Source organism: Motacilla alba, chromosome 3 (assembly GCF_015832195.1).
Source record: "Motacilla alba alba isolate MOTALB_02 chromosome 3, Motacilla_alba_V1.0_pri, whole genome shotgun sequence".
NCBI classification, from domain to species: Eukaryota; Metazoa; Chordata; class Aves; order Passeriformes; family Motacillidae; genus Motacilla; species Motacilla alba.
This window is the reverse complement of record NC_052018.1, coordinates 23,974,646-24,001,372: the sequence shown is the minus strand read 5'-3', so window position 1 is coordinate 24,001,372 and position 26,727 is coordinate 23,974,646. Positions and strand designations below refer to the sequence as shown.

The 26,727-nt window shown below is 38.9% G+C and overlaps 1 protein-coding gene across 1 annotated transcript; it reads right to left on the bottom strand.

Annotated features, from left to right (window-relative positions):
• Positions 1 to 7,518: 7,518 nt before the first annotated feature.
• Positions 7,519 to 26,652, bottom strand: FBXO9 (F-box protein 9). The gene is made up of 13 exons (XM_038133064.1): positions 26,328 to 26,652; positions 22,468 to 22,545; positions 21,294 to 21,452; positions 20,776 to 20,833; positions 18,231 to 18,330; positions 15,007 to 15,137; positions 13,762 to 13,876; positions 13,117 to 13,235; positions 12,757 to 12,847; positions 11,650 to 11,745; positions 10,833 to 10,926; positions 9,975 to 10,129; positions 7,519 to 8,943 (listed from the first exon to the last, which is right to left on the bottom strand). The coding sequence occupies exons 1-13, from the start codon at positions 26,328 to 26,330 to the stop codon at positions 8,835 to 8,837; spliced, it is 1,308 nt and encodes a 435-aa protein (XP_037988992.1). The 5' UTR covers positions 26,331 to 26,652; the 3' UTR covers positions 7,519 to 8,834.
• Positions 26,653 to 26,727: the final 75 nt, after the last annotated feature.

The following is a 26,727-nucleotide window of genomic DNA, read 5'->3' as shown; positions in this document are numbered from 1 at the left end:
TGAGTAATGGCTGCCACAAGAACAGCTGCGACCAACCTAATGTCTGTGGATGCTATAAACATTGGCTGTCATGAAAAGCTGTTTGCCAAAATCCAGATTTTCTCTGCTTAAGTCACAGCAAGGACAGGAGGTAACAACCATGGTCTTCAGTGCAGACCAGCAGTGGCTGTGGGCAGAGCAGGATCCCTGGGGGCAGGGCCCTCCAAGATAACAGCAAAAGCAGCAGTACATTTCAGGGCAGAGAAGGGCTGGTTCATGTTCATTGCCTATAGACTTCCCTGATTCCCCAGACAGAGGAGTGGGATTCCCTGCCTGAGAGGCTGGAGATGGTAGAGCAACGGGGTACACATGGCATGACTAGAGACTCACTGACTCCTGTACTCAGAGGAAAACTTAGGGGTAGGAGAAGAGCAGGAGAAAAAAGAATGGATGTCCAGTCTTAGGATGGGTGAATACTGGATGAACAAACAGGCCTTGGCCAAAGTGAGTTAAAATAAAAAGTAAATGTATGGTGTCTTGCCAGTTTACTCCACTGGAGTCAATGATACATTTTGGTCTCTGTATGCACAGGAGAAAACTTTAGGTCAGACTGTAATCCTGCTCTGACCCTCCTGCACTTTAATGCATTCAATCACCCCACTAAGGACAGAACTTTCCAGAAGCCCCAAAAACCTTCCAAGAGCCACCCCTACAGAAATGAAAACCAAAAAAAACCCCTGTTGCTCTTTGCACAGATGGGTTAGTGCTTGGGACTCCAAGGCTGAGGAAAGCCTCAGCCAGCAGAGCAGGTGTGGCAGCCTCCTGCTGATGAGGGATTCGTGCAGAGCGCAGGATTACCAGCACAGACCACCATCACACCACCAGCATTATGGAGAGTGACAGATCAAAGCAGTGAAACACCCAAAGCTCACCTGAGGAGCATCAACCAGCAGGTTACTCTGCTTTCCTCTCTTCCTTTTGCACAACACACAATGCCCCAATGGGAATGGGCAGAGAGAAATTTTCCCTCCAGTTCAAGCAAGGTATGTTCTGTTGTTTTTTTTTTTTTTTTTTTATAGCTCAATAATTAATAATAGTTGTGTAGCTAATTTAACAGGGGTTCTGGTGTTACTTGGCTTGCTCTAACTTAACTGAAGCATTTAGACTGAGTACTTCATTGAAATAATACTAAAACTCTTGTCACGCACCAGCCTCCTCTTGTGAACTTCCAGAAAATTCTCCTTCAAAGATAGTGAATTATTTACAGCTTAGCTCTGCTCCCTCACAGTGCCTTGTGGAGCCCTTCCTTGGAGACCAGAGGAGTTTACCTCACTTGTTAAATTTGCTTTTAACATTTACCATTAACGCCTTTATGCACAGCAGTACTGACAAGGGTAAGAAAGAAAGGTTCGTGTTCAGCCAGAGGGAACTAATCTCCATGACCATGATTTGCACGAGGAGACCACTCACAAGCATGTCTGTGTCCTTCCTGCAGCATAGCAGTGAGTCCCAGAGCCTCAGCGCCGGCTCCCAGCCCTGGCAGCCCTGGAGAGTGCTGTTCCATGGCACCCAGCAGCTGGGCTGGGGTGCCCTCAGCAGCTTGGTGAGTTTGCAGACTCTCCACACAGCAGATCTTGCCTGATCCTACAAAAAAGGTCTGGTTTGCTCTTTCCTGTAAAACTAATGCTTTCTCAGAAGGTCCTTTCTAGATACCCACCAAGGGAGTGCTTCAGGATTTTTAAAAAGTTGGTCTCTTGAAAGCCCTATTCTTTTAAGAGAAAAAAAATCTCATTATTCAGAAAGAAGCTTAAAGTTTTTCTAAGCAGATATTTTTATCTTGTCAGATTTTTCTTGGCTACCCACACCCTCTCAAACAACATGTAGCTACTCTTCTCCAAGCTGGATCATTCCTTCATACATGAAACCTGGTGTCCTGAACTCCAGACAGCCTTCTCCCTCCCTACTGTCATTGCACAGAGTGGACTCATGGTTTTTCACACTTATTCTCGAAGTTTAATTTCATTTGCAGAAGCTCATGCAAAATTTTACCTACTTGACTAAAATCTTGGTCTTACATGGCAGAAATTGTGAAGCTGGGCTTGGCTTCCTCTGCCAAACTCTCTCTTGTGAATTCTTTGGGTTCTAGTAATGGAACTGTATTGAAGTATTATAAAGATCATTTGTGATTATATAAATAAAACCTGAAAATAGATGTTGTACAACAGGCTTTCTTCCCATGCAGGTATCAGAAATGTGTCTCTTTCCCCCATTGCCTACTTTCATCATCGGAACTTGGTGCAACTGAATCTTTGGTCCATCTGTCAAATTTATTTCAAAATTGGTCACCAAGTTCAAAAGCTTTTGGTGGAATCTGTCAGGCATGACAAGATGACTGCTTAACAATAATTTTGTAAGAGAACTGCATAAAAGGCTCTACAGAGGCATCTGGATTGGCTGAATTGATGGCTCAAGGCCAATTGTCTGAGGCTTAACAAGGCCAAGCGCTGAGTCCTGCACTGGAGTCACAACCACCCCGTGCAGAGCTACAGGCTGGGGGCAGAGTGGCTGGTTCTGTTGGGTCTTTTGGAAGACTTTAACTTAGACTTACTGTAAACCTGGGGTAATCTTTTCTCTGTTCAGGTGCCGTAAGTTTAAACTTGGTTTAGGTTACAATTTTTCTATAGCAAACCATCTTCAAGCTCAATGAGAAGCTGAACTGCTATTTTAGGACGAGATGATCAGGAATGCTGCTGTGCTGAAGCTCAGTGATCACCAGTTGATAACAGTGCGCCTCATTGTTATTTTTTAAAATTCCTGTGGACATTAATAATGACATGCTGACAATACACTATATGATTATGGTTTCATAAAAGACTGAGCCCTTCAAGAAGAAAGAAGAAAAACTTGATTCACTGTGTTGCACTCACCCAGACAAATATTCATCTTATCATCAGACTGCTTTTCATGGTAGTTTTTCAGGTTCTACAGACTTTGGTTGGCTTTTATGTGAAATATTTTTAAGGCACACTTTTTAAAGAGGGAGTAGGTTTCAAACAAAATTGCTGGCAACTATGTTAGCCCCCCACAATCTTCCCCCTCTATTACCACTGGGAAATGCAGCTGACTTTTAATATCTGTAAGTTTATTTTTCTCAGACTTTACTTGCCAGATCACCATCTGTCTAGACACTGTCAATTACTAATATGTGTACTCAAGGCAAATGTAAGGGTACTCAGTATTTTCTTTCTCAATATTTTTATGATTAAATTTACAGGGAGAACAGATCTAACCCACTATATTCATGTTTGTCATTTAAGGCAGATGCCAAACTGTCCAAAAGAAATTGAAGACCTTTGCATTGATTCAAAGTACAGAAGTTGTGATAAGTACTCTGAACCTCAAAGGTCTTCTTGAAGTCTGTATAATAGGAGCAACATTTTCCTTGGGTATCCCCTCCACTCCCCCAAAAAATCAGTGAGACGTGGGAAGGCCATACCCATTTGGATAAATCAGCTAGTAAAAAACCCCCAAAGCACCATATATATATATATATACTCTTAATGATAACTTGTTGTAGCTGATTATTACTTTCATACACATTTGTCAATTTTCCTTTATATGAAGACATTTGTGTATTTTACTCTACTCAAAGCCACTGAATCCTATTCCCCAACCCTGACATGCCTGCTCCTCAGGTTGTCTTGAAAGCAAAAGCCAGCTCTTTGTGTGAACATTGTTTGAGTCAGGAGGCAACAGAAAATGGATTCTAGGAGAAAAGGAGAAAAAAATATTGTAGCTTTTTTTCCTTGAAATATGCAACTAAGAGCTAATAAAATGTAATGCCCCTATAAAATATCTTAAATGGCCATCCCAGGTTAATAAACTCTGAAGTTTGAAATACTAGACCTAAACCAAATCTCTTATCAGCGTAGATAAAAAGGAGCTGCCTGAAAGCTTCTTGCAGTAAGAAATCCTTACAGTATCCTATTAAAAATATGAGGAAGAATTGCTTCTTTTTGCTCCCCAGACAGCAGGTGATGCAACATCAAACTTTGGTGGAGATCCCTTCAGCTCATGGGTTCACCTCTCTGCTCTCACCGAGGCACCCCATTCATATCCATGTTTAGCAGTTTTACAGGATTTCTGGGGAGGTATTTGTTATTCCTTATTAAAACTGTTCTATAACAAATAGATTACTTGCACATACTGCAGGGCAGGATGTCCAAAACCCCCAAAAGCATGTCTGCTTGGCCCTGGCTGGGGCCACCAACCTTGCCTCAGCAAACTTAAACTGAACAGAAATGTTCAGAGCAGGGCAGGGACTGAAATGATGACCCCTGCTTTGGGAATGTACACTCTCAGAGTGGCATTTCTTTTCAGTGCATCATCCTTCATCATGTATCTTTTCATACTGGCTGCTTCAGATCCCATTTGGAAGCCATGATTCTGTGATTCAGATAATTAAAATCCCTTCTAAGAACTGGCCATTCTGTTTATTCCCATTCAGTTGTGTTATTGTGAATGTCTTCCTAGTGCAAAGACATCAGGAGATGAATGCTTGCCAGGCTAAATGTAATGTGTACTGATTGCTTGGTCCATTTCTTCTATTTTTCCTGGAATGTTTCGAACTTTAAATTGTAGGGGAAAATAAATATACTTAAGTTTATGAATTACAAAGGAAAGCTTCACACTGTGGCAAGCCACCTCACAGCACAACAGCAACAGTGCACACCACCCCAGGAAACAGAGGAAGCTGCCTCCCAAAGCTCTTGTTTACTACTAAGCTACAACAACCTGCAGGGGCAGCACTACCGTGGGAATAAAATAAAATTTAAAAAGAGGAAAAAATCAAGCTGGCAAATATTCCTTTGCCAAAAAAAAAAAAAAAAGTTCGCAAACTAAATCTAGCAGATGATTTGTTTTAGCAACTTCAGCAATCTCTTACCCTCATGGAAGTAGAATTAATTAAAAGAAGTTTACTTAGTGTGTAAATTTAGTATGGAAACATAGGGGTCACGATGCTCATACGTAAGGGGAAATTCATTCCTTCAGAAATAAAATGTGTGGAAAAAATGTCTACTCATCTTGGCCTTTCACATTAAAGAAGGGTAATTTGGCAGAATTTAATAGTCTTATTTTCCTTACCTCTGCGTCATATCCAGCTATTCCTCATAGAGCATTCTGAGGCTAAATTAATAAATGTCCTATCTGTATCATCAAAAGATGTAAAAAATCTTGCAGTTGCCAAGGAAGGATGCCAATCCCCAAAGATGCAGGAATGTTGTTTTCAGAAGCAGTCATGCCCCATGATTTTTTTTCTATTCATACTCTGAACATGTGTTCCACGGAGTCGCTCTGTACTGCAGAGTAAACACGTGTCTTTTACTGCCTTGAATGATACATACATACCAGCATGGTGCACCTTTCAAATGGGCTACACTATCAGAGCTGAATGCAGGTCTAACTAAAAGAGAATGTCACTTTTATATATCCTCAGAAGGTCCATTTGATAACAGGCTTGCTTCTCTTCCCAATCCTTTGTACAGTCAGTTTTAGATAGGCCTTCTGGCTCTATCAGTTATTTTAAGGACTCAAGAACTAGACTCTGAACAGACTAGAGGCAAGGCAAAGGTGTTAACTGTTCCTTTTAAGCAAACAATTATGCAAATTATTTTAATAAGCAAGCTGCTAGTCTTAGCATAAAGGACAAAGCTTGAATCCAGTTTGAGCAACAATCAAATGGAAATCTTTGATTTATCTACAGGTGTTAGTAATACTAAGTAGCATGGGTAACAGTAATTTCTGAAATCCAAATTTCACAAATGTATAGCAGCTTTTATGTTTTTCCCATATTGGACTGTAGATAAAATGGAGATGCATCTCAGTACTTCAGCCATTTTAAAGCCAAGAGAAGTTTCCAAATACCCTGGTACACATTGCAAGGGAATTCTTTTGAATTAAAAAAAACAAAAACAAAACAAACAAAACAGATTCTATTGTTCTATTCCATTAAAGAACCTCATGTAAACACCACATGTTTTTTATATCCTGACCAGCTTAGCTCAGGGCTATCAAGTGACCCAGGAGCTGAACTAGCAGCTGGACAATGTCTACTTGCTGGTCCCTTGCTCAGGGCACTGAATTACAGAGTCTCTTTACACAGAAGGTTTAACTGATGCTAATCTCCGATCAGACTGAGACAAATCAGTTTAACATTTGATCACCTGAGTATCTTCTCTACACGAAACAGTGCACCCTGCTGTCTTTAATTCAATACATACAAGAGATCTACAGCTCCAAGAATGATATATCTGTCACCTTTTGTAATCCCCCTTTGATTTTTTTAAGTTAACTTGTCTCAACGCCTTCAGTAAACTCTTAGGAAAAAAGGACTGTATAGGTGCACACCTTATTCTTTTAATCAAGTTACTAATACAATTAGTAAAGGACAATTTCACAGCAGTAAACCAGTTATACCTACTAATGTCATTATATGATAATTACAAGGACAATAAAACTAAATTATAAAAACATAGCGCTTCTAGTAATTAGAGCCCTGGACTACTGAAAAACACTATACAGAATGAAGGAAAAGCAACATTCACCAATTCTTTGCTGAAGCAGGTGCTATTTTAATAGCTGCAATGAACAAACACTAATAGTATCTGCTCATTAACCATTTCAAAATACAAAACTAGCTTGACTCTTAAATCGCTTCATGCAAGCATAGTCATCACATCTCAGTCTCATAGATGGAAGGCTCACATCATTTTCTTGGTGAAGGAATATTTTATATAATTGCAAAATAATCATTGCTTGAGACTTCTGTTGAATCAACATCTCTATTTGTAATTACCTATTTTTTCCTTACACCCAGACTAATACATGGCCAAAGCAAGGAAAAACAAAAGGTCAGAAGAAGCAACTAAGTCTTGGTATAAAAAGAGCTCTGAGTTAGAAGGCTCCTCTATTACATCCAACTTGTTTACTGGACAAGACTGTATCTAAACTAATAATCACTATCATCATCTGACTCTCGTAGCAAAACTTTGACACTTCTCAGCAGACAGAATCAGACCTTTACCTTTCACCCTCAACAAAAAGTGTAGGCAATTAACAGATTTTCCTGTTTACAAACTTTGCAATATTTCACAACATCAAGCAGATATTCTAAGCAGTTGCTTTTCCTTTGAGCAATGAGAACACAACAGACTCCTTATTAAGCATTCTGTTTATGAAGTGGTAAGTGAAACTGCAGTCTAAGGACGCAGACAAAAGTCTTGTAGGCAGAGCCTTATTACAGTAGCTAGGATCATCATCAACTTTCAGATATATATATCCTTATTGAGAACTCATGTACCGGAAAACTTTTCTACTTTTCTCAGATAATGTGTAAGTAGTGTAATAAAAAGTTATTAAGAGGTTAATTCTACCTGTCAATCTTGCCTGGCATGTAGTTCATGCATGGTAGCTCATAACTAATCATCATTAACTGTATGAGAGTAAGAATTTCTTGGCAAAATAAGAAATTGCAAGGGATTGCATGGTCAAAATCATAATTTATTGATGTATTTTTTAATCATGTAGCTCCTTGCAAAGATACAGTTTATAAATTATAGAACAAGTATAGTTCTTTCCACAGCTTTCATATTTTAGTCCTCAAGTCCAGGTCAGTATTTTGAAACAAGACAGTCAAAGGTAAATTATGCAAAATCGCTTAAAAAAAAAACTACAGTAAAAAGCATCAGTTCTTCCAGGATCCAAGATACACACATAATAAGCAGCATTACAATGTCTGCACTACACCCCCAAGCGATATATGCAGGAGAAGCAGCGTACAGTACCTGTACCAGACCTCAAGGAACACTTCATGATTAGCAGTACACAGCACCTGAACATCTACAGCAGCCTCAAAATTCATTTACTAAAACAAATGCTCAAAGGGTTTACAGCCTGTGTGGCAAGGTTAGATGATGGGTTGTAGCACGTTACAATCGTGTCCAAGTGAGCCCTGCTTACCTGTGTATTCACACCAGGCCAGTGCACAAGCAGTACACACCACCATGTCACCCTGCATTGTGACACTCCCCAAGCAGGGCCACGTACCTGCAAACTCATCCTACAGTACAAGGGAACAACAACTCACTGCCTGTATCCCTCTCCCCTCCACGCACATCCCGTGGAGAAGGCAGGCTCCACTGAACTTCTACCAAGATCAAATTACACTGATGACCAACTGACACCACTGCACTGGTGGGAATGCACCTCTGCAGTTAAATTTTATATTTCGTGTTTGCTCACCACTGACAGTTTTTCCTTAAGGTTGATGTCAACAAAATGCCAGATCTTAAAGGCAAACAAAGTAAGTTTAATTTAAAGAAAACATTTATTTGAAGTTCTTTTAAGTCACAGAGTTTAACAGATGACAACCTTCTCCCTTTTCACATTTCAAGTCTTCAGCAGAGACCACTCACACCGTCCCATGGACAGTGAAATTTTCCTATTGATTCCTTTTGAACGAATCGGTGTCTAGGCAGATGAAGATTCACATTTTAAGCAAACAAATCTGATTTAAAATACTTCTTTTAAAAAAACCCAATACAACAAAACAAAACTTTGTTATCAAATTTTTATCACAGATAAAAGGTGTTTAACACTCATAAGCTTCTCAAAACAAAAATCAAAACAAAATCTCAAAACAAAATCCCAGCAATTCACAATCAAATAGAAGATACTGCCTTCAAGAAATTTCCCAGAATTTTAAAATGCTCCAAATATATACACATTTATAACTTAAGTGCTTATTAGCTACAACCTTTTACTCATGCAAAAGTTGTGAGAGGAGAAGGTGTTTCTTAGAGAGGCTTTTCTGAATATGCAGTAAAACTCTTCACTCGTGCAAAGAACAAAGGGGTGTACATTTTGTCAATGTCGAAAGTAGTAACAGCTGTCTCACCAGTCGATCTGCAAAGAGCATTGTAAAAGTTAAATTAGAGACAGGTTGCTGTTTGAGTCCCTCGTGCAATCATGTTCCATAGTACAGTGTGCGCATCAAAGTACAGTTGGAATAAAGTGTCTTTTGCAATGCCTTGTTCTGAAAGCATTTGACTTTTAGCTGAATCACACTATACAGAATCCACTTTTACATTCATACCTAAGAAACCACTTTCCCTTTCCACTCTTATTACGAGCTTCAAGACCTGAGCACTATAGAAACTTCATGCTGAAAAATATGTCTGCAATATAAATTAGGTATGACAACATTAGCTTTTACAAAATCAATTTTTCTGTTTATGGAAGTTACCTATACTCCCAATCCCCAACTAGTTTATTTCCAGCATTTTATATTCTCACAGCTCAATAGCTGAGCTATGTTCCTATAAAAACACTGAATATTAAGAACACTGGAAGACAAAGACTAAATCCACCCTAACTGCCAACATCAAACATCTGGAAAGCCAACTTGCCAGTAATATGAAATGTCAGGTGCAAGAACAGTAGTCATGGCTCCTGCCTGGTAAGTGATCAGAACAGCTGATCACAAGCCCATATTCTACAGTGCTGAATTATATATTTAGTAACATTAGAGTTCTCACATGAAAAGTACAGACATCTTAAGTCTGCACATCCACAGTGGAAAAGATATATATCTTAATGAATACTTTCCACACTCCCTCACTAACACCACATTTAGTCATTCAAGCCTGATTCAGTTCTGAAATCAAACACTCTGCATAAATCCTTTAAAAAACTATAGTTATACTACTTTGGAAACTTCCTATTATCATTAAAACAGATTACTAAAATCTTGGGATTTCTTTATGTAAAAGTTCATTATGTATATCAAATCAGGACCAGTTAATGTTTTACATTTTGTTAAAGCCACCTAAGTCTCAGGCCATTTGCATTTTCTGTACTTAGTACTGGACAAATTAACATCACCTTTAATTCTACAGTTTAGTACCCTTCTTTGCTCTTGTTCTCCATTTACTCACCTGCAAGTGATGTGACAAGAATGATGTATCCACACAAGTTTGTTGAACCTCTGGCGCCCACTGGAGCACAACTGTAGTCCTACATGGAAACTGTGATCCGTTTCTTGAGCAGGAACTCGGCGGAAATACCTGTATTTGTGGTAATCAACTGGTTTCTGTACAGAGAAATAAGAAGGTTCATGACCTACAAAGAACACATTGTGCAACTATTTATCCTAAGTAACTGTGAGACCAGATTGGTAAAACTCTCATACTTAAAACCAAGTACTACTGTTCCTTCAAAACACGTAAATGTGTATGTTTATGATAAGTTTTTCACAGAGAGCAAAAGAAGCATGCAGACACCACCCAACTGTGTGCATACTCACTGTAACTAACGCTTCTTACTCTTCACAAGTTTCTCTTGACTAGCACTTTGGTCAGCAGAAGAATTTGTAAATAAGCTGATCAAATCATTCAAAGCTCAATTAACAAATACTGCTTATCTAGTTTTACTAAATGTTGTGGAACGTAACTGCACACAGTCAAATCTTTTCTCAGAAAATGAGAATCATCCCTCTTTCCTGTTAACAACGCTGACACCTAATAGCACCATAAATGGAAACTAAGCCTAAGCGGGAGAACAACTGCTTCAATTTGAACCAGGTATTTATTTACCTTAATAAATTATTACAGATTTGGGGACAAATGTAAGTGACATCACCATGCTTATTTATTTATATTTTATTTTTAAACCGTTTAAAATTAATTTAATTTTTTAATCTTTTGATGTAAGGCAAATCTTTGGGTTCCTTAAAACACTTAGTCTGAGTAAAATCTTGTAAATATATTTCTCCTCTACTCTGTTTTTCTACCTACCTCTTCCTTTTTCTTCATTATTACAGCAAATACTTTGGTTTGATTGTCTGTTTCCTGGGAAAGGCGATAATGGCCAAGCAAGATTGCATCCGTTCTGGAAGGTTAAAAAGGAGGATAATGTAAAGGACATAAAAATATTCTGTGTCTCAAAAGTGTGATTAGTTCTGTATTAGTTCTTCTAATACAAGTATCAGCAATGAAACAAAGACTGACTACATAGCATAATGATACAAACTATCTCTTATTTCCATTCAGTAAAGCCTAATCAATGATATTAAATGGTGAAAACATTTTGAAAACTGGCTTCTAATTTTCCCAAACAGGACAGTAAACGTAAGTTAGTTGGTTCTTCCTAGGCTACTGCTAAATATTTACAGATTTCTCGTGAACAGCTCAAACCTGCTTTGAAGTTGCAAACGATTTTCTATGTTTTTATGTCCAAACATCAAAAAGTACTAATTGCAACATATCCCACTGAAACCTTCACTTTCCTTCAGTTAAGGAAGTGTGAGAAGGCAGGCAGTAACAAAATAGTATCTTTAAAAGGATTGTTCCATCTACTTGCCTTAAAAATTTCAAATCACATAACCCACAAAGGAAATCTTATTACAATATCAGGACCCTAAAATGAAAGATATTTTTGCATAAAGATGAAAATTTTTTGTAGTTCTTAGGAGACAATTATAAATATCTACAACACAGTATAAATAACATTGTTTTGCTAAGACGGGATATAAAAGCTGAGACAAAAGTAAATAGAAATTGCTAGGTAAAAGCAAAATGAAAACTGTAGAGCCAAATACTTTATTTCAATAACCTTGTGTTTTTAGTCCGTAAGCGAGGAACTATAGATTGAGGATCTTCAGGAGTTGTCAGCATCATAACTTGACCATCTGGAAAGAATCTCAAATACCTGCAAAAACATAATTACACAATGTAAACCTAGAAAATATATCCTTTTCCTGTTTTTCTTTTCCTTGTTTGTTTGCTTTTAAAATCACAGGATGTTACCCAGAAGGATTTAGAACTTAATTGGTAACAGCATTTGAAAACACCTTTCTTCACACATAACAGAAAAAGAGATCAGAAACCAAAAGAGAGTTATGAATATTGAAAGAGGAAGTTATGAAGAGTTATGAAATTTTGTCGCCTCTACCAAAGCTGCTCTGGGATCAAAACTTACCTCAAGTTTCTCCATTCCTATCCACTGAGACCAATGCAACAAGATCTCGATTACAGTATCAGCACAAAATTAGTAATGTCATATGGACTTTTTCAGGTTCTGGAACCTGATTGATTTTTACAGTACTCAAGTACTGTGCTTATGTTTGAGACTACAGCAATAGCCACCAGGTTCAATGGTTTCTATCAACAGTTTCCAGCCTCAGAAGAGACAGCAGGATGAAACAATAAATGCTGGGAGCAGCAAGATGAACAAGAGCAAAAAATCAGGCTGAGGAAACAAGTGGCAAGGCATTTACAGCAAGATGAGAAAGCTCAGCCTCTTGATTTTTACAACTGATTACACATATGGTAAATGACTGATCTTGTATAATCACATGTATTCTCTTTGCTGAATTGTGTCACAGGTTGTATCAGACATGTGAAGCAAAAGTTGTTTAGGGAAAGAAATCTGTAGGTAAGTATTAATTGTTATAAGCCTTCAAGCTTTCACCATGTGACATGGTTTAAGTGAGGATGAACCATGTTTCTAAGCTCATTTCTAATTATCATAGAATTCTATTATTAGATCTATTATTAGATTCTGTTTCTAAAACCTATTCTCAAAAAATACACATTGCTTTACACACTGTAGCAGTCCCATTCAGTTTTACAGAATGATTATTGTCTGTGATAGCCAGGGGTGGATTAAAGAACTTAAGAGAGAGAAACATTTCACTCACTCATTGTACTACAGCTCTACCTGTAATATTCCACTTGGTGCCATGCTCTATAGAAACCATCAAGAGACTGTTCTCCTTGACGTATGTATTTTGTCTTGCTGACATATACACCTACAGAAAAGGAAGATATATGAACAAAAACTAAGAACATAAAATATTTATGATGAAAAAGCCAATAATCTAAAACTTTTGAGCATGGTTTTGTTACTTAAATACATGGAAGTTTTTATTTTCATCCCTTGCACCCTTCCCTTCTCTTTGTAGATATTCTACAAATTGAAATGCACAAACAAATTCAGATAAGGTCTAACAACATCACAAACATCAAACCCACCTGTTTCTGTCACACAGTTACAACTATTTCCAAAAGTACAGCTTACCATCAAATCGAACACGAGGCCTTTCCAAAAACATGTCCCTCCAAGACGCATATGGAACAAGTTTATTGCAGCTCCTGCCCCATATTTTCAAACAGACTTGATGCCAGATTTCAGGATCTCTAGTGGAAACAAGAAAAAAGTAAACCCCATAACTTCCCTACAAACCCTGTTTAGCTTTTATATATCAAAGTAACGTTCTCTTACTTAGTTTGGATGCAACTAAAAGAAACTTTCTTGAACAAAAACAGCTCATAATTTAAAACCCTAGACTAATTTACTTAATCCTGGAGTGTTTGAAAGCCTTTTCCTCTTCCCAGTGAAACTGAAGAACAGAGTGTCATTTTCATCGAAGTACAGAACCACAACACTGCAGCACCCTGGCATTTCTCTGTGTGGCTATATGAGCATAACAGACCATATTTTGGAGACCTGAAACACTAATATGCAAACAAGGTAGAGCAAGTAATACTTTCTCCTAGATTTTTATTACAGTGAAGTCATCTGTTTAGACACACCATTTAGTAGTGTATTCAGAAACTGATGAGCACTGTAAGGAACTTAACATGAAAATGTCCATGGGAAGGAAAAGCAGGACATACTAGTGCAAAAAGAGAAGTTTCACTCTAGATAAATTATCTACAATACCTGGCACAAATGTAAAATCCTCGACAAACAAGGGATAATTGTTCCAATGATCTCAGATCCAAGTCACTTGAAACCACCCATCGGAAAATGTACATTAGTACTTCCATAGGCAACGCTAAAAAGAGAAAAGAAATCCTTGTTAGATGCAACCTGTAAATCAACAGGTTATTTATAATTTCAGGTTTGGCTTTTGACTTTCCATTTAAAAAATCCAACTCTTCACATTGTAGCCCAATGCCAGAGAACAACAACAACAAAAAAATTAACTTAAAAGGTCACTATAGGTTAGATGTGATGTCCATAAAGGATCCTTTTGATCCTTTTCAGCCTACTAACTTCTGAAGCTGATGTGATTTTTAAAGGTTTTATTTCTGCTATTAAAAAGTCAGTAAAAAAGATACTATAACACAGGATTGGGTGGAAAGTAGAAGAAAAATCTAGAAAGACCAACATTGCTGCTCAAAGGACACATCTCCTGAGATCATTTTAGAGTAATGTCTGCAACATCTTGTCTTTACTGGTAAAAAAAGAAAATACATTTTCCCAAGTGTACAATGCACCAGTTATTAAAAGAAAATAATGTTTAAAACCCTGTTTTCTTTATGTTTTGATTTGCTTCACTTACTTTATTTTCTTTCCTTGACCGGAACAAAGGAGATAGGCCAAGATTTCAAAGTGCAACTGATTATTTAGGATGCAGAACCAAGCCATCTGTTTTTGAGATCATAGCTCATATACTCTCTACAATTTAGATCTCATAAGGAAGTCTCAGGATAACTGTCCTAGAACTGAAGCACTGAAAGTCATTAACCTTCAAAAGACTTTCTAGCTTTGTTATTTAGTTTTTCTGACCCTGAAAACATACTTGTTGCAAAAATCTCATACAGAATCAGGTTTGCAAACCAAACCAAAAGAACTGGAAGGAAAACTGGAATACACTTACTTTAGCAAATCCATTCCTAGAAGTTGCTAGTTTTAAGTATGCCTCTGATCCTGAAAATTCTGCTCAGAAGTACTACATGGAAAAAGCTTGTGTGATAAAGACAAGATCTGGTATGAGAACAAGATTTGTTTACCTAGCTGATAATTTTTTCTTCTTTGTATCTAACTACAGAAGTAAATAAAGAGATAATGTATGCACTTCTTCAAAGGTAGCTTTTGAATGAAGGAGAGAAATGTTTTAATGAAGTGAAACATCAATATAAATTCTGCCTCCCAACTCTTACAGCATATCTTAACTCTTACCTGAGATGTGGGTCTGGCTAACGTAAACTTCAGGCTGACAAAGTTTGACTGAAGATTCCTGAAGAGTTAACTGCTGCTGGAAATCCGTCAGGAGATCCGCCATTTTGTCATCCTCTTTGCTATCCTCAACACTAGAAAAGGGGCAATGCCAACACTGTAATATTGGACAAAACATACCAACAGATGTCCTCATCTTGGCATCAATCCACTGCCATACTCCCATTCAATAGAGTTGTTTCCTGTACATTTTTAAAGCAATCACATTTCATCGTACAATAAAACAACTACTGCAATATGATCAAGGTCATTAAGACATTGCTGGAATGCCTCTGAGAGTAACAACTGGGGCTTTTTCATTAAATTCCCATCCCAGTTTTTTATTTTGTATTTCAGTTTTTTATTGAAGTTACTGAAGAATTTCTTGACCTCATGAAAAGAAAAATCTCATCTTTTACTTTGTCTAAGATATGGCATATGCATATGAAAGTTGTTAATGAAAGTTGTATTTTGTAATCCTTCTCATGATGTAAGATACTGGAAACAATTAAGGATTATTTTTCACGCTTGTGTTATTCACTAAAGAGTGATCCTTGGTGGATGTATTCAACAGTAATGAAGGAATACTATTTTGTACCTATTCTGTAAATAGGCAGAAATAATAAATTTCAGGAGCCAGAACAAGATAGCAGAACAGAAACAACAAGCTTGCTACTCATCAGTAAATCTGAAGGATTACTAAGTGATAAAAGAACATTACCACATGAATAAAATAAATCTAAATTTAAGTTGTATATCATAATATGATCTTTTAATAGCTGCCTGCTTGATTGCCCCAAATAGCCAGAAACAACACAAAACTCCTTGAGCACATCACAAACCACCTTTTTTTCCCTGACTTGGTATACAGGCTAATTAAGAAATCTTACAGTCACTTTTTAATACTGTTCAATTCTACTCTAAACAAGCTACTAGAATGAGCTGAGAATATAAACAAGCAACTGGTAGACTTACCAATGGGTTTTGAAGTATCACAGAGAAGACAATTATGTTTGGGCCTATCCTAACTAAGACTACAGTAAGTTGCACTGAACACATCTTCCTTTATTTTGATAAGTATGATGGTCAGTCCCATTACTTACAGGCCACACTGTAAATTGTTTTTTCAAATCTAACTGTGTAATTTGTTTTTTCTCATCAAGACTGTATGAAACACCTAAAAATTCAGAAAGCACAAACAAAAATCTCTCCCAGGAAATATATCTCTACAAATACTGCTTTTAAACAGTAGAGTAACAGTTGAGACTACGAGTTGTTTTTCCCTCACTGCCACAAAGTGCTTGGAACAGTACAGCAACATTTAAAAAACCAAATAAAAATCCACATAATTGTAGACTCATTTAGGTTGGAAAAGACCTCTGAGATCATCAAGCCCAACCATTCACCCGGCACTAAACCATGTCCCTAACTGCCACATGTACACATCTTTTAAATACCTCCAGGCATGGTGACTCAACCTCTTCTCTTCTCTGTTCAAGTGCTTGACAACCCTCTCTGTGAAGACTTTTTCCCAATATTCACTCCAAAGCACACCCTGAGGCCATTTCTTCTTGTGCTGTCACTTGTTGTTTGGGAGAAGAGACCAACCCCTACCTCAATGCAAACTCCTTTCAAGTGGCTGTAGAGAACAGTAAGGTCTCCCCTGAGGCTCCTTTCCTCCGCGCTAAACAGCCCCAGCTCCCTCAGCTGCTCCTCACAGGACTTGTGCTCCAGACCCTTCACCAGCTCCATTGCCCTTCCCTGGACTCACTCCAGCCCCTCAGTGTCTTTCTCACAGTGAAGGGCCCAGAACTGACCCAGCACTGGAGGTGTGGCCTCAGCAGTGCTGAGTGCAGGGGGACAATCACTGCCCTGGTCCTGCTGGCCACACTATTGCTGATCCAGGCCAGGATGCCATCGGCCTTCCTGGCCACCTGGGCTCACTGCTGGCTCATGATCAGCTGGATGTCAACCAGCACCCCCAGGTCCTCTTCCATCAGGCAGTTTTCCAGCAACTCCGTCCCCACAGCCTGCAACTCTGCATGGGCTTGTGGTGGCCAAAGTGCAGGATCCAGCACTTTGTCTTACTGAACCACCTACAACTGGCCTTGTCCCACTGATCCAGCCTGTCCAGGTCCCTCTGCAGAGCCTTCCTACCCTCCAGAAGGACCACTCCTCTGACCAACTTGAGGTCAGAGAGTCCTAATGGAGTAGAGAAAATGATGCTAAAGAAAATAATCCTATAAAAAACAAGGTTTTTACATGACTATAGTGTGTGATCCAGTAGTTTTCTTAGTGCACAGATGCACAGCAAAGATTTCATGCCAGCAACACATTCAGATATAAAACTAATGGATGGAAATAAAGCACTTAGCTCATCTTGCACTCTTTTATATTAAGCCAACAGCTGCATTGGAGCTGTACTGTCCTGGGGCAACAAGGCTGAGCTAGTAATACCACAGCGACACGGCTGTGCTTTCCTTTTTCATTCTCCATGTTAAAACTCTTTGATTTTTTGATGCAGCTATCAGGAGCACCAATAGCTGCTAAGAGTAAGCAGGAATTTGGGAAGCTGTTCTATAAGCTTGTCTATATTAGGCTGCAGGGGCTGGAACAGAAGTTTTGGCCCTCCTTAAACATGAGTCTTGGGCTCAAGTTACGGCAGCCCTAAGTCACTGCACATTCTCTGCACTGAGGTTAGGGCTGTTCTGATGTGTGTAATGATGAAAGGCTAGACCACACCGATTGCAGTCTCTGAGCTTTTAAATGTATTGCTCTACTGAAAATGCTCTCGTTTGGCTGTGTTGGCACAAGAAGAGATTATTCCTTTGCTTAATTAAGATGCTTATTTTATTAGTATGAAGCTTTAACTAATTAATCTTTTTGCCATCGAGAACTTTGTATATGATCCTAAACATGAAAATCAAAAATCAAAGAAGTGATTGATGCCTTTTTTAAATTAAGTAACAGCATAACTATTTGTAATCCTTCCCCCTGATGTTAGTTAGCTCCAAACAAGCCTGTTATTGTCTTTGGAAAATATAGTCTACTCAAGTGAGAGTAGGTTAAGTTTTCCAGACACTAAGAGACTTACTTGCATATTACAGTAGAATATTGATATCCTTCAGAAAAAAAAAAATCATGTTTCAGTACTCCTATGCACCTAATTAGTAAAATTTCATACTTACCACCTCTTTCCAACTCCATCACCATCTGGGGACCGTGTATAGGTGATCTTAAACTCTATATCAGGTACAAGCTGCATGGCTAGACGATAAAACTTGATGGCTGAAAATAAAGGTTTGGTGTTCAAACATATCCAATATCCATACTAGCTTATCAAACCAAAGATTGTTTTGAGATAGTTTCACCTAAAAGTACTAAAAACGTGGAAAATGCCCTTGCCTAGGAAAGCTTGTTTAGACTAAACTGTTAGGTTTAAATTCAATACAGAAGAGAGGAACATTAAAGACCTGTTTTCAAAACTAAAAATCTCATGTACTTTTTCAGAATAAAGAGTTAGCTCAGATGTGTTTCAGCTTTTACAGATTTACCTTAATTACCACAAATTCAACTATGGAGTAGAAAATTTTACACTGGGGCATTATGAACTCCTGATGTTGTTTGGTGCCTGCACTTGCAAAGATTTCCCAGAGAAAGAGGTTCAGGAGCATCACTGTGGCAACAAACAGTTATTAAACTGCAGAATGTCTTCCTCCTGAGTCAGCTCTGTGAATGCTTCTTAATTTAAATTAATTTGATGTATGCACATTCAATATATTTTAATACCAGCAGTAAAATCATGTATGCATGCATATGTTTCTTTGTATTCCAGCATAGTGATACCAAGATCAGAGGGCAATTCTTCTTCAGCTTGGACTCTTAAAACCAAAACTCAAATAAAACATCAGTGAGTGCGGAGCTCAGAATTTGATGAGTCTGAGAAAATCGAATCTGGGACTAGTAAATGTTCCCATTTCCTTGAGTTCACGTCAGGGCCAGTGACTGACAAATAGTATCCTTTGGCAGTTGAGGATTGGAAATACCAGGAGCCAGTTAGAGATCAGTCTCAACTTCAGCACTTAATCTGGCAGACAAGGCCTCTAGTGTACTTAAGAAAGAACAAGCTGCAGCACATAACTGTCTCACAAACATCAGGTATCAGTACATTTCAGAAGCAGGATTGGATTCTGGTGACCTGGGCCAGGTTGGCACATAAAAGCCTGGTCTGAAAACAGATGTCCCAACATGTGCTCAGTAATATATCTGTGTCTGGCATAGGACCGTGCCTCTAAGGCCTCATAAAGATCTATGTGTAGAAATAGTTCACTTTAGTTTCTCTAAGTCTGAAATCAAATTCAATTGAGAAAGATGAATTCACATTCATGCAATCCAGATATGTGAAACACTTTTGTGAATGGAATTATTAGATATTAGTATTTCTTTCCTACCATGTTTAACATACAAGGAGTGCACTGAAGCAGATGAAGCCACAGTGCTCATTTTATATACACAATGTTTAAACAGACTGCTTTCCTCACCTTTTTTAAAAAAAATATTCAGAAAGAACCTTCACAATCAACTAAATTATTTCCTAAATATATACCAGGTTTTTAGTTCTGACATATTTTTTACTGTGCATTTAATCCTTTACCAAACACCCACCATATCTTAGCCTAAAGTAATTTTGCCCTGTAAAAACACGTAACAAATCAGAAACTGAGATAACTGATTTTATTAACTACAGGGGACTCATACTTCTCTCAGTTAATGTAAGATATGAAACAACAACCAGAAATCCCTTGAAAGGAAAAATGAAGGAAAAATTCCCATGGTGAAGTGAAAATTTTGCATTCAGCAGGTGGCTGAGTTCAGGAGCTTCCAGAGTTCTCTGAAATTTCTGTATCTGAACTTATTGTGCACCTGCACTTTAAACACAGTGGCCAAGCCCTCTGGTGGATGAGCAGGATGGCACATACACTCTGCTTCACTTTCTTTTTCACATGATAGAAACAGAAAACTGGTATTGCCACTACTGACCAAGAGGACATGGAAGTTAGAACAGTCTTCTTACTCTCTAGACTCTGAAAACTAAATATAAGAAAAAAACCTTTGAATTTCCATTTTTACTAGTGCTGATAGCAAGAGTAGAGGTAAGCAAGCTAAGCACCTTAAATATTTCATGACAAAGCTCAAAGACTCCCAGTTTTCAATGTTCACTGCAGGAATTCTTGAAAAAGCTATTTAGTATGCTGTGTTAATCAAAAAAACAAACAAAACCCCCCAAACCCAAAGAGCCCTCTCCAAAAAGAGGAAAAAAAAAACCACACCAAAAAAACCCCACAACCAAACAACAAAGCATGAAAGCACTAGATTTGTTCACAGTAGAATGATGAGAACTGTGAGCACAGGAAATAGTTTATTGCCTTGATTAATTATTATGCTAATTTCAAGTTACAGAAGTCTCATAAAGAGGTGTTCTAAGATACTGTTATATTGCCTGAAAGCTACAAATTCCTTCCTTGATGTAATTTTTACTTTATCTCAACCTTAAAACTGATATGGTGGTTCATTCTATAGCATGTTTGTTTGCTTGCTTATCTGAATGACGGAGCTCTCAAATCACTGTTAGCCTGTCGTTTATGTTCACTGGCACCATGCAGATTTGCCCATAAATCACAGATGTTAAGATTTCTCTACAATAAGGGTGCTCATTGTAGACTTTCATATTACCTTCATAAAGGGCCCCATTTCGCTCTTCTTCCACTGCCTTCAGGAAAAGTTCTTTTGCCTGCACAATAAATCACACAGAGCAGTTCTTTAATTCCTTTTAAATACAAGTGTAATGTCACTTGAATTAGAATTATTTTTGATCTTACCTACTGTACCTATGGCAGAGATACCAAAATAAGTCCATGGAGAAGACATACTCATGTGCTACAAAACATAAGATGACTGAAAGTCCCAGTTAACAAACTATCTGTATTCCTGCTGCTCAGCCCTTACATGCAGTTTTTCAGAAAGCAGATTGTGAAGGTGACAAAAGGCAAAGATAAAGACTAGAAAAATCACTGTAGGATTATGCAGACATTAGTATGGAGATAACGAGATAATAACCTCTGTTGTTTCTCCAGATTTAATTCAACATTACCTTTTAGAAAAGTTATAGTGGAACAGTAGTAGAGACAAATAAAACCTCAATATTATGCATATTATGCATATTTTCTCATATTATGCATATTTTTCTGTACCTTTTCCTCTTTTGCCATCTCCTGTTTTCCCCTGGCATCAACAGATTTTAGTCCAGGTTCTCTTGATGACGCTCTGCATGGCAGAGGTTCCAACCCACTAGAACTCACACCTGGGGCAAGCTCAAACATCCACTGAGCTCTGAACATCTGGAGCTCTGCCTAAAAAACATTATTAATTCTACATAGTATCACATAGCATATATCACAGTATCATAGTATATATTCAGACAGTGTATCTTCTAAGGAGAAATTATAAAATACAAACACAAAAAAGAATTTCAGAACTATGCTTTACATTTCTGAGTCTTGGATGGCTTCAGTGAATTTAGGCACAGAGAGTTAGCAATTGTTTTATGGTAAAACAAACAAGTGCACAAGTACTTGTTCAGTCTCATTCAATAACAAAAGTGCTTTTCTCTGGACTGTTCACCTCAGAAGAAAAACTGATGTTTCAAGAAGGGCTTGTTAGTACTATGGTTATGACCTAAGATTCCATAGAAAAGTGATCCTTCCAGACATGATCATGTTTGTTCTTCTTCATGTAGAATTATCATAAGCAATAAATCAATTAGCTCTTAATATTAGAATTTAGAAAACCTGGGTTTTTGTACACAAGCATTCTAAGTTATCTAACATTCAAGATGGTAATTTATATAATATACAAATAAGACCTTATTCCTTTCTCTTTAAAAGAGTATGGACTGTGCTCTGTGAAGTAAGTTACAATTCCTGTCATGCCTTTTTTTTTTCAACATCTTTGAAGTTACACTTTACATGCCTCTTGCAATCATCACAACTTCTGGGGAGCGCCTACACAGAAATCTAGTCTTCTAGGAGAACACACTTTTCTATTACACTGTTTTTATCAGCTTTCTGGTCCACTAGAGAGTGACAGCTTAAACTGGAATTTGATCACAGAAACTGCTGTCCAAGTTCTACAGTTCTTCAAAGAAATTCCAGATCTGTCACAAGCTTTCTTTTCATCTACACAGATAGCTGAAGACTGAATTTGACACTTGGAACACAATGCAAAATTTATCTCACTTTTGGAAGGACAGACAGATTAAGCATTTGTCAGATCAACAAATGTGTGGTAAATAAATGAGGATAAGTGATGCAGTTTAAATCACAGCAGTACTATGTTTGTAAAAACCCACTAGCATGAGAGACATACCTGAAGATTTGCTTCACCAGATCTTTCACTGTCATCGGTTCTTACCAAATCAGCGTGACAATCTTCTTCAGCTTCTGCCTAGTAAAGAGCAGTCAAATGTGATTATAGGGTCTGCCTAAGTCCCTACAGATCATTCACAAAGAACAACTGTCATGGACACACATTAAAAAAGAAATTAAGCATACTTCCCTTTTGATGATAAAAATTAATTTTAAAGCTAATGAGATCAGTTGTACTTCCATATTAATGAAGTTCATATTCAATGAAGATGGGTTTTGCATTTTAATCCAACACAGATTAGTTGTGTATCACTTGAAGGCTTCCATGCTGCAATACACCAGCATACCTGACTAAATGCACTGTGCATATATCAAAGCACAGAGCAAAAGCTTCAGTATCAAACAATAATGTCCTTTGTCCAACAAATTCAAATTTAATCACTATATTCTCATTGTAAAAATAACCAGTAGTTTTGATTTGTTTAATATTTGCAAGAGCACAAAAGTGCTTTAAATAACAATAGATACTTTATATATACATGTGAAACTAAACAAGAAATGTATTGGAAAATAAAATAAAAAGCTAGCATGAGAGCTTGACAGTTGGTTTTATTTACAGTACAGCTGTGAGACAGGTTAAACAAATAAAACCTGAAATAAGACCTTTGCCTAAACCTAACATGGCTTTACACAGAAAGTTAAGCCGGCTAGTTTTAAGAAGAAAACTTAAAAATATGCAAAATAATCATCATAGTGAAATATACTGAGATTTATGGAGTCTACACTAAAACAAAGGAAAACTAATTCTGAGCGTTAGTGACAAGCCACTACAATGACAACAACAGCAAGAAGCCAGTAAGGAGCAAAAACCACCCAAAATCCCAACTAAGACATTTGTTTAAGGTTCTTCCTGCAGCTGAAGCAAACCAGTTTTTCTGCACTGAAATTCACATCTTTAGTTCTGCAAGTAGATAATGCAAAGTGAGATTACAAGCAGGCAAACCTGACATTAGGATTCTCACAACTACTTCAAAAAGTTTTATTTCCCACTCCTTCCTATTGTACTCAGTACTCAGAGACTTGAAATGACATTCAGTCAGCGAGATTCTACCAAGCTCTCAAAAAGAAATCTCTACCTCCTGCACAAAGTGCAGCAATCAAAGCATTCTTGTACTCAGAAAATTTATACCATTTTTAGAGCACCTGGAAGTTCTGATCAAACTACAGAATACAAGCAAACGTGATGGGAAGGCAAGCTTTAATCTCGCTGTCTTGGCGACAAGCACCTCCCTGGAGTTAGCACATGTCTTCAGATTCCCCAACGACCATAAACTTACTAGTTTGTCATCTGTAAAAGTATTTTCACTGATGTTTCAGATAATTTATCATTTACAATTGACAGACATGGTTGGTTGGCTGAAGATAAACAGATATTGCATCTACGTCTACATTCTCATTTTTAATTTCCGTACATTTTTAATTTCCCAGTAGAGGAAACAGGTGAGCCAGAACACTATAAAACAGTAGTGAGAGATTTAACAGCATTAAATCTCAGCAAGGAGTAAATAACTTGGAAATTTCATGGGCTTTGATTCCAGAATTTAATTGCAGGCAGTTAATGCCCTATGAGTTGTGACAGTCCTACCACATTATTAGCATCCAGGAATATTTTGTTGGCCAAGCAGAGCCAGCCTAGGAATGAGCTAGCTCTGAAAAGGGTGTCTGTAAGTGCATTATTATGGCACTGGGCTGACAGAAATAAGGCCTAATTCTGTCTGTGCAGAGTGCAAGTCTTCTGGTTTGCAGCTGAATTATGTCCAGGCAGCTCTCCAGTCTGGGCAGAATAAGCCTGGTTTTATCTGCAAAATGCAGAAATTAGCAATTTCTAAACTAAATCAACACACTATCTTCTTGTACATAAAGCCACGCCCATTAAAACCTTTAACTCCTGAAGTCTGTAAACAAACTGATTTAAGCGTTGAAACTACTTAGAAGGTTAGGAAGCTGAAGTTTACCTCATTCAAAAACTTTGTATTTCACTAATCTGTTTAACTCTTGATTTTCAACCCCTCCTCTCCATTGAGCTGCCCTACTTCTTCATTTCTGAGTCACAGTCAGACATGGTAGTGGACCAACTGCATCCAAAATGCCATTTGATGCTCTTTGAAGCCTAAACATGCTCTCAACTCAAACCAAAAATACCATGAAGACCTGGCCCACTAGTCTAAAAGCTGTTAAAAACCATCATGAAACTGATTACAACCGAAGTGTTGTCATTACCTTCTCTATCCTGACGCATGCGTGATCTGCAATCTCTCATGTCAAAGGTCTGTCTTGTGGCAGTAGTGGCAGCCTAAGTGGCCAGCCCTCAGAACTTACCAGTAGAGCAATGGATTCATTGCTACTGCATAGGAATGAACTGGAAAACTGATGTCTATTAAGAACCTTTCCTATATATCTGACCAGCTGAAACCTTATGATTTTGCTGGGACAAGTGAGTAAACATAGGTACTGTGAAGCAAGGCCCTTCACCAGCAGACAGCTCATGAGATCACACCTGAAGCACTTCACAACACACACAAATTGACTCCCTGGCCCCACTCTGAGAACACTTACGTCGTACTTAGAGTTTCTAAAATTCACAGAATACTGTGCTCTAAGTGCTACTTAGGGGATAAATCTAGCTGGTTCATCGTAGTGCTGCTGGCCTTTCTCCTGACAGAAGCCAGCTGTCACATGGAACAGTGACTTCATCCTGATTGAAAGGAAGACATCGTACTGTGTACTGGCTGATTGGCTTGATTAATTTTCCATGAGGAAAGTAGTAGTCTACCAAGCCATCAAAAGGTAACATGTCAAAAGTAAACATCTGATTTAGGCTGCAACTCAGAAAAAAGGAAATCAGCTGAGTAGACTCAATTCTGACTTGCTTGCAAAGCTTTAGAAACCATTTGCCCAATGCAGAATTAGTTTATTTGCAGAGTTCAGTTTTGTTTTGCAATCAATAATTGCATGCTGATTTCTTCAGAGTACATTAATTGCTCACTAAACAGTCTGTAATGTCAGGACTTTTAATAGTTCTGTTCTCTGTTTCAGCAAAATAAAACCAAGATCAGAAACAGTTTGAAGCTGAGTATCACCAGTTGAACAGGGCTGCGTTATGTGTGAACCATACAGAACTCAGGGAGGAGCAAGCACAGCAAAGCAAAACAGTGACTGCCAGGTAACATTCCTCTTGGTTTTATAAAAACGCCACCCTATTTTTCTGTAAATGTGGCAGAAACAACATTGTTTTCAAAACCAAGAGTTTTTATAACCGTGACGAGACATTTTAACAGCTCCTGTGTGACATAAATGGTTTAACTTTGAACGATCGAATTTTCATCATGGATACTTGAATCCATATTGAGGCGCAGTCAATAAAGCAATGCCGAACCAAGGAGTATTTCTGATATGTTTAATGACAAACTCAACTCGAGTCCCTGGCCCACGGAGTCCTTTAAATTACCGAGTGACTTTATGCCATCACATTTATGAGGGAAGAAAGGGAAAGGAAGGGCACGCTCCCCTGTAATGACACAGGGATTTTGTCCACGCGTTCCTACGGAGGGCTAGATCGCTTCAGAACCGAGCAGCCCCACTCATCAAAATCCTCTGCGGGAGGCGGCCGCGTCAAGCCGCGGTGGGGCGGGAGCACGGCACGCTTCCCACAAGCATCGCCCGGTGCCCGGGGGCGGGCAGGGCAGGGCAGCCTGCCAGCAATTGGGCCAGGGGGCCGCTCCCACGCACACCCCCCTCGTCCCGGTCCCGCCCGGCCGTCCCTGCACGGCAGCCGAGCCCCCACCGCCCGGGCCCGCTCACCATGCTGCCGACGCTCGGGCGGCGCTGTCCCGTCCCGGGGGCTCTGCTCCCCCGCTTGGTCCGTGTGTCCTCCCTGCCCGCGAGGGGCACTTAGCAGAGTTCTCGGTCGGAGAAGCGCACCACGCAGCGGGAGTCCCTGCGGGCCCTGCGGACGGCAGCCATCTTCCCGGCGAGCAGGGCCGGCGGCGGGAGCGGCGGGACACGGCCCGGGCGAACCCGCCAGGTCAGAGCGCCGCCTCCCGCGCGGGCCGCTACGACGCGCGACCGCACAGACTCCCCGTCCCAGAGCGCACCGCGGCCCGTGCCGTCTCTGCCGCCCGCGGCGGCGCGGCGCAAGGCCTGCTGGGGAGCGTAGTCCGCGGCGGCTCACCAGGGGAAGGGCTGCAGAGCAAAGGCTGCC